At 41.5% G+C, this 17,685-nt stretch overlaps 1 protein-coding gene across 9 annotated transcripts in view; it reads right to left on the bottom strand.

Annotated features, from left to right (window-relative positions):
* The window catches only part of TMCO3 (transmembrane and coiled-coil domains 3), a 41,912-nt gene extending 24,387 nt beyond the window's left edge, over positions 1-17,525 (bottom strand). The window contains exons 1-6 of one of the 9 annotated variants that reach the window (XM_036455276.2): positions 17,278-17,525; positions 9,307-9,830; positions 8,321-8,500; positions 6,148-6,339; positions 4,546-4,674; positions 1,293-1,385 (exon numbers count right to left, since the gene is read on the bottom strand). In XM_036455276.2, the coding sequence (XP_036311169.1) occupies positions 1,293-1,385; positions 4,546-4,674; positions 6,148-6,339; positions 8,321-8,500; positions 9,307-9,750 (1,038 nt within the window). In that variant the 5' untranslated portion in view covers positions 9,751-9,830; positions 17,278-17,525. Of the gene's footprint in view, positions 1-1,292; positions 1,386-4,545; positions 4,675-6,147; positions 6,340-8,320; positions 8,501-9,306; positions 9,832-11,844; positions 11,944-15,156; positions 15,250-17,277 lie in introns of those variants that run through there. The other 8 variants (XM_036455271.2, XM_036455277.2, XM_036455275.2 and 5 more) reach the window with 8 other exon arrangements.
* Positions 17,526-17,685: the final 160 nt, after the last annotated feature.

The raw sequence follows: 17,685 nt of genomic DNA, 5'->3' as shown, positions 1-17,685 counted from the left end.
TTCCAGACAAAGCCATGGTGGCAGGGCTGAGGCAGAGGTGGTTAGGGGTGATTAGGCCAAGAGGGGAGGGCAGTTGGGGGCGATCAGGCTGACGGGGGTGGAGGGGCAGTTAGGGGAGAGCAGGCTGGCAAGAGGGGGCAGTTGGGGATGAGAAGGCCGGCAGGCAGAGTGGTTAGGGGCAATCAGGCAGATAAGCAGTTAGGAGCCAGCGGTCCCAGATTGCGAGAGGGATGTCCGACTGCCCATTTAGGCCCAATTCCACAGGCAGTGGGCCTAAACCAGCAGTTGGACATCCCCTGAAGGTTCCGAGATTGGAGAGGGTGCAGGCCGGGCTGAGGGACCTCCCCATGCATGAATTTTGTGCACCGGGCCACTAGTTATGATATAAAGTAAGAGAACAGTTTAAGTGAAGTTAGAAGAATGAAGTAAGGCAATGGATGATGACTTACTAATAAATTATTCAACCAATGGTACCAGTGGGTAGAACAAAAAGACAATAGCTTTCCTCAGCAACAAGGAATAAGTCATTTTCAGACTTCCATGTTTTTGAATAGTTTCTAGTCAGACCTTTAAGAGATTTCACCGAAGATCTCAGAGGGCCCTTCCAGCAATTATTATTTAGAAAACCCTATTCAGTAATTTTCTACCATTACAGGAACACCTGGGCAATCAACTCACACAGCAGAAGCACTATCAATTGAGAACGACTACACTAGTCACTTCAGATGCTCTAACATTTTGCCAGTTACTTATATCTGAGAAATAAAAAAAAAAAATGTGTTAATTAATAATGTAGTTGATTAAGAAGATATCAATCTTCTGCAATCCGAGCCCAGGGGCCTAGAAAGGGATAGGATGCCTTCCTGGGGAATGTCAGGTTTCAGGGGTAGCACACGGGGGACTTGGGGACTGGTAAGTGAGGATCCATGTCAGAGCTGAAGGGACATTACAGACCCCAGCTCATAAGACACAAGAACACTGCCCAAAGTCACATGCTCAGTTGCTAGATATTAGCGGGGAGGATAGATGTAGAGGTGGAATACAGAGGATATTTAGGACAGTGCAACTGTTCTGTGTGATACCAGAATCAGAAAATGGACAAATGGAGTTTTTAATAGAAAAAAATGAGGCCAAAGAAAACAAGGTGAAAGAATAACAGGATGAACTAAGGAGACACATGGGAAAAGAGGTCAGCAAAATGATAGCTAAGTCATGAACAAATGTTAATAGTAAATAAACAAAACCATATTATGTTAAATTGGGGGCAATAACATGGATTGATAAATCCTTACCTTTCTCAGCTTTTCTGGGGAAAATTCTAAGCCAACAAGAAAAAGAGTGAAAAACACACCAAATTCTCCTAATGTCTCCACTTGCACAATAGACTAAAAAACAAGAAAATTTTCAAAACATGGAATTTAATATATTTAACACATTAAGTATATTTACCAGAACATCTTATACTAACATAGGGACTATGCCCAAATAAATATATTTTTAAAACAAGTAATTCTTTGAATTTCCTCTATCTGAGATAACCTGGACTTCCAGATTATATTGGGGGTTTTTTCTTTTTTTCTTAATTACCTGGAGGAATTGTTTTATTTTTAAGAACTAGCTCATGAATTCACCTGTTTTAAAGTTCATTAACTGGTAATCTGTTATCTTCATTAGTTCCTTTCTTTAGCTTTTTCTGGGGGATGGGGAGACATTAAACCTGAGTTTCAGGATGAAGTAATTTAGAGTGGTTCACTCTCATTTGGGTTTCAGCATGACTAAGTGTATGAATTTTTTCCTGAGTACCACATTTGGTCACATCCCACAGGTTTTTAAAAATATATATATTTTAGTGATTTTTTACAGAGAGGAAGGGAGAGAGATAGAGAATTAGAAACATCAATCAACTGCTTCTTGCACACCCTGCACTGGGGATGTGCCCGCAATCAAGGTACATGGTCTTGACTGGAATCGAACCTGGGACCCTTCAGTCCACAGGCCGATGCTCTATCCACTGAGCCAAACCAGTTTCAGCACATCCCACAGGTTTTAATATACAGTGTTCTTAGGTTCTATATTTGTTTTGGTCCTTCATTTGCTATTTATTTTTAATATTATTACACTATAGTAGATAATGTTTATATTACTATATTTGGTACTATTTGTATTATGTATTTACATTTGAGATTTTCATTGTTCCATTTTTTTAAATGTTCCCTGAACATCTTATAATAAAGTACAGGCTCTCAAGTATCTGTATGCTGTCCTGATCCCAGTACACTTACTCAATCAGCTATAACATTATGAATCCTGCCCTCTTTATTGGCATCTCTCCTCCTTTCAATTTTTATTTCTTAGTTGTTTTTTCTTTATTGATTAAGGTATTACATATGTGTCCTTATCCCCACATTGTCCTCCCCAACCCCCCACTCATGCCCTCATCCCCATGGTGTCTGTGTCCATTGGTTAGGTTTATATGCATGCATACAAGTCGTTTGGTTGATCTCTCCCCCTTACCTCCACCCTCCCCTACCTTCTCTCTGAGGTTCGACTGTCTGATCGATGCTTCCCTGTCTCTGGTTCTGTTTTTGTTCATCAGTTTATGTTGTTCATTGTATTCCACAAATGAGTGAGATTATGTGATATTTATTTTTCTCTGACTGGCTTATTTTGCTTAGCATAATGCTTTCCAGTTCCATCCATGCTATTGCAAAGGGTATTATTATTTTTTTACAGCAGCATATTATTTTGTTGTATAGATGTACCCGTTTTTTAACCCTATCACCTGCTGATGGCCACTTAGGCTGTTTCCAAATCTTAGCTATGGTAAATTGTGCTGCTATGAACATAAAGGTATATATATATCCTTTTTTATTGATGTTTCTAGTTTCTTGGGATATATTCCTATTAGTGGGATCAAATGGGCATTCCACTTTTAGTCTTTTGAGGAAATTCCATACTGTTCTCCACAGTGGCTACACCAGTCTGCATTCCCATCAGCAGTGCACGAGGGTTCCTTTTCCTCCGCATCCTCGCCAGCACTTTATTTTGACTTAATCTTTATTGTACTCTCCTCCATATTATCTGCAGACCTATATCTTTTAATAGGAAAGTTTATTCTATTTACATTTATTGTTAAAACAGATACTTTTCTTACTTCTTTCATGTCTTCTGATTTTTATGTTTCCTGACTGCTATTTTTAATTTTTTTATTTTCTTCCCTTTTAAAAATTAGGCTGTAACCTACAACTTCAAAGTAACATACTTAAACCTGTACTTCTCAACTTAATAAATGAAAGCTTATCAACTTCCTCCTAGGAAAAGATACCTATTTTAGTAATTATACTTTCTCTTACCCACCTTCCATTTTTGACTCGTGTGCTCTTGCATTTTTATCTTGGACTACTGTAATTACATTATTTTTCCATGGTATAGCTGATTTATTAAGAATTATAATAACCCTAGCCAGCTTGGCTCAGTGGATAGAGAGTCAGCCTGCAGACTGAAGGATCCCAGGTTCGACTCCAGCCAAGGGCACATGCCTGGGTTTCAGGCTCAATGCCCAGTGAAGAGGGGGACGGGGTGGTGCAGGAGGCAGCCGATAAATGATTCTCTCTCATTGATGTTTCTATCTCTCTCTCCTTCTCCCTTCCTCTCTGAAATCAATAAAAATATATTAAAATAAGTAAATAAGTAAAAATAATTAGTCTGGTGTGATTTCTTTGCACCCTCTTCTGCTGTTTTCCAGTCTTGAGTAAATCACAGAGCTCCTTTTGACCCGATACACATGTTAATCAGCAGCGAGGAACTGAGGCTGCAAGTGGAGCATTCCACAACTCTCCCCCATTTGCCTACTCCTATTCTGTCCAACTGGGAAGCATCAGTGAGGTCTGCAAATTCTGTTGCCTATTTTTCACTGTCCTATATTGTTCCTTCTGTGTGGGCTCATAGCACCTATCCTTGGTGCACTCTTTCCATTTTGTCCAAATTGTGCGTATTTAAGTGAGAAATTTTGAAACCCCCAAAATGCTGGGAACCTCCTTACTATAAAAAATGCTGTCAATGTAAGATGATGCTCACTTCAATTTGTTCAGCAAACAGCCTCTAGCAAAAGCAACTTCAGTGCCTCACTCTCTTGGGGTTCTCACAATACCTTACATTTATGATTAATAATTCCTCACTACTTTATCAGTTTTCAATGTACTAAGAATTTTAAAAAATACATTTAATCTTACATTTTTAGTTGCTTTTAATCTCTGAATAATCTAGTCCATCAACTACTAGAAATAGAATCTTTAGAACTAATATAATTTAAAGACATGATCAGGGTTATTTTCGCTAGTCAATTCACCCTTTCCTTAACGAACAAAATTATTTTCTTATGGTATAGAGCTTTCTTATGAAACTTTAAAGGGCATCTTCTTTACTATGATTTGTAAGAAATTGTTATCTTCATTAATTCAAGTTTAAAACTTTTTATGAATGTTTTCATGGATGTTTCTTTTGGACTGTTAAACAAACACTGCAATGGTTAAATTGTGTTCTTACCTTAATACTATTTAGTCCTGAAGGTCCCAGAAGAACACCACAAATAATATAGCCAAACATTGTAGGCAATCCTATTGTTGTGCATAGCCAGCCACAGGGTAAAGACAACATTCCTATGGTAACAATGTCCTAATGCAAGAATAAACAAGAAATACAAAAATTTAAGATAATAGTTGGCAAGAAAGGCTGGTTAATGGAGAAAGTAGGCTGGGATAGTATCATGATTTCACTGAGTGAGAATAAAGGACAGATGATGAAACTAAGGGAAGAAATTTTTTTCTACTACAGTGTACTACGAGAAGTTGAAAACATGCAGAATCTATTCTCGGAATAGACGACATTAACTCCTAATGGTTTAACAATTATAGCAAAATTTGTCTGTTTTGCCTAAATCCTGTAATAGTATTCTAAGAATTCGGAGCACTAGCGCTCTATTTAGTTTTCTCATCTGGGAAATCTTCAGAGCTGGTGTCCTAGTTTAACTACTTACCTTCTCCATTGGTTTTCCCACCACATAAAGTCAATATAACCATCACAGTCGTAAATGTGATGTTATTATGTCAATTAACATAAACTGACTTAGGCAAGAATCATCAGTCGGTGCTACAACTACTGGTGAAAGTTTGACAAGGAGCAGAATAGTTATAGTCTCAAAATATTTCCCCAGAAATTATGTATTACCTTCAAGAGTAACTTATAGTGGAGACCGCACCCATTTAGAGGACACTAATGTGTTCATTTTGCAGACTCAGCCTTCCCAGCTGCTATTCCAGCCACAACCAAAGAAAGCAATACATCTGCTGAATTTTATCTAATGATTCAAGTCTGTTTATATAGGGGTCTGCCCCTCACAGTAGCCCCGATCTTCCTCTCAGCCTGTCTGTGTTGACACCATCTCTAAGAGTAGGTAATTTGCCTGGGTTTCTTTTCCTGTGTCGGGGAGCTCTGCTCGAGACCTGACAGTTCCCTGCCAGCCTTCCCTGAGCAGGCTGAACCATGTCACTCATACCTATTCCCTATTTCTGTCCAAACCCAAACAGTGATCTTGAACCATGATATCATCAACTTCAAGCCTTTACATAATTCTATATTCTCGAATGGTTTCCCTAGAGTTCAGAGGTCTGTACCTAACTCAGTCTGGAATGCCAGTCACGGGTAGGGGAGACAGTTCTCACACTGCAACCCCACTCCCAGTCCAAAGAAAGCCATATGCGATTATTAGCCAAAACTCTGCTTCATAAGAATGTTCTATTTTAGTGAATATCGGTTTTAGATAGCTGAAGCTTTAATCCCATTATATAATTCAAAAAGTCTTCCAAACTCTCCAAAACAGAATTAATTTTCATTTTAAACATTTACAATAAAATACTTCATTCTTTTGGGGGCAGATAAAAAGTTAAAAGTAAATGTTTTAAATCACAGAAAATGTAGGGAATTCTAGTAGGCTCTCTCTACTAGGAAGAAGACTGCATACACTAATATAATGCTCAGAAAATAGAGCTCGATCTTATTTGACATATATACCAGGAGCTGGGAGGGGAGTTGTGGAAATTAAGCCCAGCACACAATTTTGAGAGGAGGGCAAGCAGACAGACAGACTACCTTTATGAAGTGGTGATCGGCACGTGGGATTGTTGAATCTCTGGGCTTGGTCAAAATATACTGGTTGTTCTGGGAGTCAATCAGCATGCTAAGACCTAAGTCATCCTCCACTTCCTGTTTTGTGCGATTTTGCTTGGAGTTGGCCTCTTCTTCCTCCACCCTCAGCACTGCCTCAAAATTGACCCCTTTGACCTGTAAGATTAACCAATATTATGTAATAAAAATCAATAAAGTGTTTTCAAGTTCAATATCTAGAGAATAAATTCTACACAGAAGAATAATAGTTATGTTTTTAGTATTTTGTCAAGTGTGAAGATCAATAAATGTTCATTAGCATTAACTTGAAAATTTTCAATTACAAAAAGTGATTTTAAGGATGGAAGTGTTTAAGATTTCTATTACTTCTAAATATCTACTTTACCGAATTCTGCAGGTGACATTGTGATGTGTAAAAATACAGGGGTAGGCAAAAGTAGGTTTACAGTTGTGAGTACATGAGTTTATTCTTGTATTATCATAATCATAGCCTGCATGACTTTTGCCATATGAACTGTAGACCTACTTTTGCCTGTTCCATAAGTCTTCATCCCCTTTCTTGGCTTATAGCTCCGCAAACACATATAATTCTCTCAGTGATAATGAGTGATGGAAACATCTCTTGTTATAGTTGTGTCCTTGGTTCCTAAAATAGCTCCCGAGCAAGGTGAAAGAAGTATCTAATTATTAAGCACAAGCCCTAGCAACCTTACACGAGTTTATATTTGTGAGGTGCTATTTGGAAAGCCCTTAGGTAACCACAGGACTGGGCTGGTCATCCGAGGAACTGAGCATACGATGAGAGGGTTGACCTTTCAGCCCTATCCAGACCTCCAAGAGGGGAGAGGGTCTGGAGACTGAATTAATCACAAACTTATATAATGAAACGTCCATGAAAATCCTTCAAGAACGAGGTTCAGAGGGCAGGAGAACGCTATACTCTTTCCTCACACCTTGTCCCATGAACCTCTTCTGTCTGGCTCTTCCTGAGTTGTATCCTTTAACTGGCAATCTATATAGTAAGTAAACTGCTTTCCTGAGTTCTGTGAGCTGCTCTAGCAAAGTATGGAACTCATGGAGAAGGGCTGTGGGATCCTCCAAGGTGGCTTGGGCTTGGTGTCTTACATTGAGGAGACAGTCTTGGACTGAGCCCTTATCTGTGGAGTTTATACTAAACCCAGGTAGAGTCAGAACTTGAGAACTGTTTGGTGGGGGAAAAACCCCGATGCCCTTGGAATACAGAAGTGTTTAGGGAGCAGTGATTAGAGGGAACGAGTGTTTTACTTTCAAGGGCATATTCTTTCAAAATTTGATAGCCCTTAAAATGCTTATGAGTTCTCCTCCATCCCATTCCTTTCACTCAATTTTCATTCTGCCACCTTTTTCCTCTGATCTTGTTCTAATTTGTTAGGTTTTTATGTGTACTTTTTTTTTTTTAATTACCTAACCCATTTCTGAGTCCATTCCAAGACTCACAATTTTCTTTCTTTTTTTTTAAAATATATTTTATTGATTTTGTACAGAGAGGAAGGGAGAGAGATAGAGAGTTAGAAACATAGAGGAGAGAGAGTCATCGATCAGCTGCCTATTGCACATCCCCTACTGGGGATATGTCAGCAACCAAGGTACATGCCCTTGACCGGAATCAAACCCGCGACCCTTCCGTCCCCAAGCCGACGCTCTATCCATTGAGCCAAACGGTCTCGGCAAGACTCACAATTTTCAACACTAATCTCATTTATTCTCCCAAAGAATCCTGAACATGTAACAGTGAGCAGTCTAAAATCTTGCTTTTGATATGGAGATCATTTCCTATAAGGAGTTTATTGCTCCCGTGGCCAATCAACATTGAAACCAAACTATCCAGAGCAAGCCTCCTTGAAACCAGTCCCAATCCTCCTGAGAGCACAACTGGGAAACAAAGATGAGCCATTGAGGGGGGACTGACAAAACATGAGGAAATAAAGGATAACTAGTATACCTCTGCAGCACCAAGCCAAATTATTTTTATATTTTAGTTTTCTTTGTTTTCAACCTACACTAAACATATACATGCAAACCATTTCAACAACACATCTTTCAGGAAGTAGCTCAGTCTCAGCAGGCAAAGAAGAACATTTTCTGGAATGTTACTTACTGATTTATTGTCATCAAAAGCATGTTCTTCTATTTCCTCCTCTAAACGATCAGCTGCCTTTCTTACATCTTCAAGAATTTCATCAAGCATGGATAAACTTTTGTTTTGATGTTGCATATTTTTAAGGGCTTCAACTTGATGTTTTTCTGCTGCCAGAAGTTCCACATATTCTGTCTCTTCCTATTCATTTGTAAGAAACAAAAATGGGGTTTATTAAAAAATAAACCAGAAATTCACTTCGATGTAGGTACCTGATCCAACCACACCAACACACTCTATCCAATATTCCTGCTCATAAATGTATAATTCTAGCTCCTGTCAATTAGGGAAAGTCAAGGACCACAATCATATATATTCAGTCCATCACTGAAGGGAACACTGTTATGTGGCATTTGACTGTATTTTTACCCAAAATGCCAAACTTTGGTAAAGAAAGTTTAATAAACCTGTATCTTCTCTACTTTTTAAGCTATGTAATAATACTATAGCCTTTCTATGAAGATGAAATTATATTTTACATATTTTAAGTTTGGCTTAAATGATGGCTATAAGAAATTACATAATAAATATCATATCTGTTACAGTAATGGTATCTTCTCATTTTGAAAGTATCCTTTTAAAATCCTTAAAGAAAGCCAACCTTCACACAGAAAGGAATTCTTGTTAGAAACTCAAAATGTTGACTGCAGTTACAAATACATTTATTTCCACATCAGTTTATGGGATAACTTGAGTAAGTATTTTAATAACCCAAGTATTTCACAATATTAAAAAAGCATGAGAATGACTCCTTCTAGAAGTGATGAAATGTAACTACGCTAAGACATTATGCAAAAGGGATTTTCTCTGGGTGTGATTATCATGAACAGGTGCCCCTAACAGACGACCCCCACTGAAGCTTCAGCCCACTCTGCATTTCCCCTTCCCCTCTACTTCCCAGCTCAGAGTGTGAATGGCTCTTTGGGTAAATGAGTGAGATGGCTAACCTTTATGGCAGCCTCTCTCAAGGCCTCCAGGCGCTGCCGGCTGCTCTCTTTCATGTTCACCACGTCTTTGTAATCTCCCTGCAGGGCTCTTTGGAGCCCATAGATGGCCTGAAAGACGGAATTTTCACTTTCATTCAGCTCTTTTTGAAAGATTTCAAATGTGTGCACCTGGAACAGCTTCTCTTCGTCAGACAGGCCCGCGTCTTTCTCCACCGCTCTGATTGCGTTTTTCAGCTTGTTGAGAACCACGGTCTTCTGGCGAAGAAGCCCGGAGAGCTTTCTGCAGCTGTCTAGGAGCCACTGCTTCCTCTGCGTGGTGGCTGCCCCTTTGCCGCGGTGTAACTTGATGGCGTGTTTCGCTACCCCTTCATGTTCCGCAGCATTTGCTATCAAATGAAGCAATGGGAGCAACATCCAGAAGTAATTTTTTTCCAATACCTTCATGATCCGATTTTAGACGACAGGGCAAGGCAGGCCAAAGATTTCTGCTAAGCTGAGCTTGCATTTTAGATACACATTTTCAGCTGGGGGGAAAAAAAAGATTTATTACCACATCTAGTTGAATGATGATTCATCATTACTGAAATCAGAGTTAAAGTATTAAATAATTATAGCCAGAAAACTATCACTGTTCTGAAAAAAAGTTATTTTTTCCTATATTAATATTAACATCTGAACTATTTATTGCACTGAGGTTAAGTTCAAATACTGAATGCTAAAAGGTATGTGCCTTGCCGAAACCAGTTTGGCACAGTGGATAGAGCGTCGACCTGCGGACTGAGGGGTCCCAGGTTCGATTCCAGTCAGGGGCATGTGCATTGGTTGCGGGTACATCCCCAGTGGGGGGTGTGCAGAAGGCGGCTGGTAGATGATTCTCTCTCATTGATGTTTCTAGCTGTCTGTCCCTCTCCCTTCCTCTCTGTGAAAAATCAATAAAAATGTATTTTTAAAAAATAAAATAAAAGGTATGTGCCTGGTAAGAACTGAGACTAGAGATTATGTCTGAATTTAAAGAAAATGTTTTTAAAGAAAAAAACTCGGCCTCATATATCTACTAAGTCTACCAAGCGCAAAAGACAAAACCACTTCTATATAAAAGGCTTCACGTACCAAAGGCCAGACACTTTACAAGTCAGTGAACCACCTGGAAGAAGCATGCTCCAGATCATTCCAGACGTGATATGTTTTGAGGTTCTATTAGCTTGCTTTGCCATATCGTTTGCTTTCCAAAATCAGCTGGAACTTTTGCTAAATTTTCAAAGTCAGTCTATTAAGTGCTAGTGAAATAACAAGGATAGACAATAAAATCTCCAAATATAATCACATCTGGGTCTCCGGGGCTTTATAAAACATTGAAACATTTCCAATCATCCAAATTCAAGCTCCTTCCCCTTAGGAAGGCCTCCAGCAATGAGTATGGTTTTATCTGGCAACTGAAGCACAGACAGGGCCCTGGACACGACAAGGTGAAGGTTTCAGTGCAGGCAGCAGAGGGCGCTGCAGCTGTGGTGTCCAGATTACAGGGCAGGAAAGCTTTATCAAGGAGCCCGAGGCAGCTGTGGCAGCTGCGTCACTAAGAAAAAAATGACCTCAGAGGTCGTAGAATAGACTAAAGGAGGAAGGAGTAACAAATGCAAGAAAGGCCAGTAAGATACACCCTAAAAACTACCCACTTCACCTGGCAACTAGGAGCTCACTGGACACAAGAGCATAGGCCAAAAAAGAAAACAAAACACAACTTTACACAGGAAATAAAACATTCATATACACCATCTAATCATTCTTAATAGTAGCATCCAGTGGATTATCATGCCAAGAATTCTTACTCAACTGTAAAATAAACCAGTATTTCCCCTACCTAGGGATCTGTTTACTAAAATGTTTCTTCATACTTTTTTAAAAAAGTATATATTTTATTAATTTTTTTATAGAGAGGAAGGGAGAGAAATAGAGAGCTAGAAACGTCGATGAGAGAGAGACATCGACCAGCTGCCTCTTGCACACCCCCTACCGGGGATGTGCCCGCAACCAATGTACATGCCCTTGACCGGAATCGAACCTGGGACCTTTCAGTCTGCAGACCGATGCTCTACCACTGAGCCAAACCGGTTTTGGCTGTTTCTTCATACTTTAATTTCTCTGATAATCCTAACGCTAATCAATTTAATGTGGTTTCTCAGGCAAAGCAGATTAAATGCAGCAAATATAAAAGTATGGAATTTCTACAGCTAGAATTCTGACCAAACCCGGAAATGATAGCCAATAGAGAGTGAAGACAAAATCAGCTTAGGAAAAAAAAACACAAGAACTCAGCAAAGACTAGCAGCCTAGGTGACCTGGTGAGAGACGAACTGTTCTATGCACTTCAGCAGATCCTAAAAATACCACCCGTGGAGGCTAGCAGAGCCACCAACGTTCAGAATGACAATGAAAAGTCACCAAAAAAAGGACTATATTCTGGTTAAAAAGTCAGGAGATTATTCAATTTCAATACATTTTTAGATGCTTCAGCTCTTAATGTTACAAGAATTCACTTACCTAGAACAGTTCACTTCTTAAGAAGATAAGTGACAACTTACTGTTTGTTACAGTTTTAATACTCTAAGTAAATGTTCCCACCTTAAAAATAAATAAACGATTAACCAATCACAGTAATACCTACAATACAGTTGATCTGTTAGTTTAATGACTCATTTAATTGCTAAGCTTCTATTGTCCAAAGGGAGAGCAAGAATTGAATCGTTACTTCAGAAGTGTACACTTTAGTATATTTCAGAACCAAGACAGAAATGTCAGATGCTTCATTAATGCCCCCCATCTCCCCACCGAAGTGATTTTTATGGATTTCAAACTTCAGAAAAATAACCCGCTGCACAGTTTGTGTGTGAATGAATATCCCTTTTTCAATTCCCAGTTCCTTCTTTCAACAAGTCCCTGGAATTAAATAACTATTCCTCTACACCATGATACCAGAGGGAGCAATTAATTTTTATGAGAAATGTTTGAGAATTTTAGTTGTAATCAAACTAATATTTCCACTGAACCAAGCTTAAATTATCTACATAAAACTGAAATTTTTTTTAGACCCTTAAAATATGAATCACTCCTTTTTTCATAAACTCATTTTCCCTTAAAACTTGGCTACCAAATCCTATGGACTACTAAATTGTAACATGTTTATTCCTGAGTGAATAGTAAACATTTTTAGCTCCAGTGTTATTTTGTTATTATATTTCATTACTAAAAAGACACGTTTGGGATTTGTTATGTTTTTATAACAAACTAGTGGCCAGGTGCATGAAATTTGTGCATGGGGATGGGTGTGAAAGTGTCCTTCAGCCCAGCCTGTACCCTTTCCAATCTGGGACCCCTCAGGGGGGCATCCCTCTGGAAATCCAAGACTGCTGGTTCCTAACTACTCACCTGCCTGTCTGCCTGATGGCCTCTAACCACTCTGCCTGCTGGCCTTCTCATCCCCAAATGCCCTCCCCCACACCAGCCTGATCACCCCCAACTGCCCTCCCCTCTTAGCCTGATCACCCTTAATTGCCTCTGCCTCGGCCCTATCACCATGGCTTTGTCCAGAAGATCTCCCAGTCTAATTAACATATTACCCTTTTATTAGTATAGATTCTTCAAGTTTCTATATCTTGGAACTACTGATACATACAACCTGGGACAGATCTCAAGCCTGTCACACACACTGCATGATTCCATTTACACAACATTTTTTTTTTTTTTTTTTAAATATATTTTATTGATTTTTTTACAGAGAGGAAGGGAGAGAGATAGAAAGCTAGAAACATCGATGAGAGAGAAACATCGATCAGCTGCCTCTTGCACACTCCCTACCGGGGATGTGCCCGCAACCAAGGTACATGCCCTTGACTGGAATCGAACCCGGGACCTCTCAGTCTCCAGACCGAAGCTCTTCCACTGAGCCAAACTGGTTTCGGCTACACAACATTCTTGAATGACAACCTGTAGAGCTGGAGAACAGATTGTGGTTGTCAGGGAAGGGTGAGAAAATGGTGTGACTATAATAAGGTAGCAGGAGGGACCTGTGGGACAGAAATGTTCTGTATCTTGACAGTGGTGTGGCCACACAAATCTACGCATGTGATAGAATTATACAAATCGTGATGCACAAACACACACACACATGCATAAGATACTGGTGCAATTTGAATAAGGGGGTGGATTATATCAGTGCAATTTCCTGCTTCTGCTAGCTTTGTAAGGAGCTACCATTGGGGAAAACTGGGCAAAAGGTCTACAGGATTTCTCTACGTTATTTTTTACAACTACATGTGAATCTACAATCACCTCAGAAGAGTTTTAAGAATCCTATATAAATGTTTATTTCCCCCCCCCTCTAAATCTTTATTACATGTAATGACCACCTTTCACATTGCAGAGCAAGAAACCAAGCCCATGACACTTTTCTTATCTTTAAAAAGCTAGAAAATGCCCTAAAACAGAGCCAGAGTCATTATTTTCAGGATGACTCAGCTACAGTAAAACCCTAGGTTGCTTTTCACTCAGAGCAATAGAAAAATCAATACTTTGAGCACAACCTCTCCCCCAAAGTTTTCTATTTGAAAAAGTTTCTATTCTAACATTAATTAAAATATATCTCCCCACCCAGCCTGAGTGGCTCAGTTGGTTGAGCATCCATCCTCCTGTGCACTGAAGGGTTGATGGTTCAATTCCTGGTCAGAGCATATATTTGGATTGTGGGTTTGATCCCCAGTTAGGAAGAGTACGGAAGGCAACCGATCAATGTTTCTCTCTCTTCCTTTTTTAAGCATGTCCTCAGGTTAGGATTAAAATAAATAAACACACACACACACACACACACACACACACACACATTTCCCTAACTTACCCAATTTCTAACGAGTTTTGCTTGTTTTTCTACGTGTAGAACAGGTATCTCAAAACTTTTAAATTGATAAGGTTATTTGGTTAAGAAGAAAAATATTTGTAATAAATGTCTAAAGTTATTCAATAAGCCTGCTCAAAAGAACTTCTGATACTTTTAATTCATTGTCATTTTACATTAAAATCCCATTGCTCTTATTCTACAGAAAATTTTTAGCTATTCAGAAATGTCACATACCGTTTATTGGATAAAAAGCTGAAAAGCAAAGCATAATAATGTAATCTCAGATTAGGCTTTTTCAGAACAAAGTCACTAAAGGTAAAGATTTCTCCCACACACCTCTAACCGTGAGCCCCATCTCGACTACAGAGTATGTGAGGGAACTTTCTTCTTCCACATCTGCTGCTCGGGCCCCCAGAGCCCAGAGCCCTAGGGTATGGAGTCCCTTTAGGGACAGGGGAGGCCAGCAGAGGGGAGCAGAAGCAGTTAGTCTTTTTTCAATTCTTTATAATGGGCTAAAACTTGAAAACCTTGTAGCTCTGCTGCCCAGCCTCTGGCTCCTGTGCAGTCACAAGACCCTCCTTCACTTCTCTTCATTGGAACCTTCCAGACCACTCAGATTTCCCAGATCAACTGCTGAAAAAGAGTCTAATTTAGCTGAAACCGGTTTGGCTCAATGGATAGAGCGTCAGCCTGTCCTAACGCCCCCAGTGGGGGATGCAAGAGGCAGCTGGTCAATGTTTCTCTCTCATCGATGTTTCTAACTCTCTATCCCTCTCCCTTCCTCTCTGAAAAAATCAATAAAATATATTAAAAAAAAAAAAAAAGAGTCTGACTTACTCACTGCACAGCACTGTCTGCCTGGCACAGGCCACCTGCAGCCCACAGTTCACAGGACAGCCCAAGCGGGGATGCTAGCCTCACCCACTCAGCTGAACCTGGCCCCAGGGGTGGGGTGCACTGACCTGGTGCTTGGGTTATGTGCAGAAAATTCTGGAGCAAGCACTGTGGGTGTGGCAAGAACAGGGGGTCCAGTACCAGTTATTTAGCTTCCACTGAATATGAAGAATATTTTTATTTCATGGTTTAAAACACATGTGTCAAACACAAGGCCCTCGGGCCAAATCCGTCCCGCCAGGCCTTGCAATGTGGCCCGCACCACGCTGTCATCACTGCACTCCGCTGCGTTTCCATCACAATGACAGTTTATGACTGTTCAGTAAACCATTCGGCCCGAGATTTAGGCTGGATTTTAGATTTTGGCCCCTTCTCTGATTGAGTTCGACACCCCTAGTTTAAAATCAGAATTTCCTCATGATACCACTAACACTTCCAGGTTCAGCAAAAAAACCCAAAAAAACAAAAACAACAACAACAACAAAAAGAAACAGGAACTGAATAGGTAACAAAGGAGGAGCTTGTGGAAAGATCTAGGGAAGACACTCCCCCACACAATCTTCCACAATCTAATTTATAGAGGATTTAACTTTAAAAGCTTATTTTAAAATTTAACAAATTGTCCGAAACCGGTTTGGCTCAGTGGATAGAGCGTCAGCCTGCAGACTGAAAGGTCCCGGGTTCGATTCCGGTCAAGGGCACGTGCCTTGGTTGCGGGTACATCCCCAGTGGGGGGTGTGCAAGAGGCAGCTGGTCGGTGTTTCTCTCTCATCGATGTTTCTAACTCTCTATCCCTCTCAATTCCTCTCTGTGTAAAATCAATAAAATATATTAAAAAATATATATAAAAATAAAATTGAACAAATTGAAGGATGTAAAGTGTATTTATTAAAAAAAAAATAAAGCACCTTAAATAAATAAATAAATAAATAAATAAATAAAAAGTTAAAATAAATAAATAAATAAAGCACTTATCCTGAAAATACAATCTATGGTTATTCATATTGCATTAATAAAAGAACTGGAAAATTAGTTAAGAAAGGGAGAAAGAAAATTCTTAAGGACATTAAAAATCTTTAAGGTGTTTAATTGTTAATTAAACTCTACAAAAATGAAACAGTCCATGGAGTAATCCAATCACTGAGACACTACCTTTTAAAAAAATCAATATTGCAGGAGAAATTTGGAACCCGTAAGATGCTCTGATCCAAAGAATAACCAGAAGAAAAAGAAAAAAAAAGCATAACTATGAAAAGGCTGGGCTATCGTATACCTAGGTCATCATACGATCTAACATCACGTGAACTTCAGAGCGTGTTCCAAAGGGGCGGCGTTTAGAATAGTCATCACGTTAACTCAGGTGCTATCAGGTGAGATGCAAAAAGCATTGAGACCCAGGGCCTGCGAGGGAGGTTGGAGGTCAGCGACCTGCGTCTGCTCTTCCTTTAGAGCCGGGAAAGCGGACGAGGGGGCAGAAGAAGGGAACTGCAGGAGTCCTGGGGAAGGGGGAAGGGACCCATACCACCACCCCTGCACCCCCCTTCCCCCGCTTTCCGGCGCGGGGAGATGCGCTGGGCGCTGAATCCCAGCCCTCGCTGAGTCCCCCCCCCCCCCCACGGCGGGTCCCCCCGTCTTTCCTGGGTGATGGCCCAGAACAGCCAGTTGGCAGGAGGCGTTCGGTCTTCCGTGTGACCCTGCTAGTAGACCCGCTACAGCAACAGGAACCCGATACCCAAGTTAGGATGCAGCCGGCTGAGGGTCTGCAAGCCCACCGGCCCTGGACCTGCTGCCTCGGGCGGCTCCCCCCGCTTTACGCATCAAGACTGCACTTCGCGCCTCGGCCCCATCGCACCCCCGGAACGCAATCCCGGGTCCATCGCCGGGGCCCCGGTCTGCCCGGGCGGCTGTGAGGAAGGCTGGACGAGCCTCCTCTCTCTCCGCAGGCCCCCGCGCAGGAGGCGGAATGAAGAGCGGGGCGCTGGGGGCAGAAAGGCCCTCGTCCGAGGGACCCTCGGAGAGGAGAGGAGAAGAGGGAGAGGAGAGGAGAGGAGGGGAGACCCGCCCCGAGGGGAGCCCTGGGAAGGGAAGACTCCCGGGAGGAGAGACCCAGGGAGGGAGCCCTGAGGGCCCGAACTTCGGGCGGGACCGGAGGCTCCGAGCCTCTCGCCCGAGCCCCATGCGGCGCTCACCTGGATGCTCCGGACGCCGCACATCCTGGGACCGGCTCTCCGGCGCCGGGTGGCGAAGGGTGGTCAGCGACGCGGCTTCCCCGCATCCCTTCGCAGGCGGCGGGGCCGCCTCTGGTGCAGGGACAGGGACCGGGACCGGGTCCGGTCACGGGGACACCCCGAGCCGCCCGATCCCCTCTCACGATCGCCGTCTCCACAGACACGGTCAAGAGGGAGTAGCTGCCCCTTTAAGGGGGTGGGCACCCGTGTCGGCTCCCGGGCGGCGCGGTGCTCGCTGGGATTTGTAGGAAGGATCGGGATCCGGGTACCTTGGGCCTCTGGGTGGCGCAGTGCACGTCGGAAGGGCGGGCCTGAGGACTGTCGGCACCGGGCGCACTAGCACTAAGGAGTCGGAGTTTGGGGCGGAGC

Source organism: Pipistrellus kuhlii, unplaced genomic scaffold (genome assembly GCF_014108245.1).
Source record: "Pipistrellus kuhlii isolate mPipKuh1 unplaced genomic scaffold, mPipKuh1.p scaffold_m20_p_3, whole genome shotgun sequence".
In the NCBI taxonomy this organism is placed as follows: domain Eukaryota; kingdom Metazoa; phylum Chordata; class Mammalia; order Chiroptera; family Vespertilionidae; genus Pipistrellus; species Pipistrellus kuhlii.
This window is presented reverse-complemented; position numbering and strand designations above follow the sequence as displayed.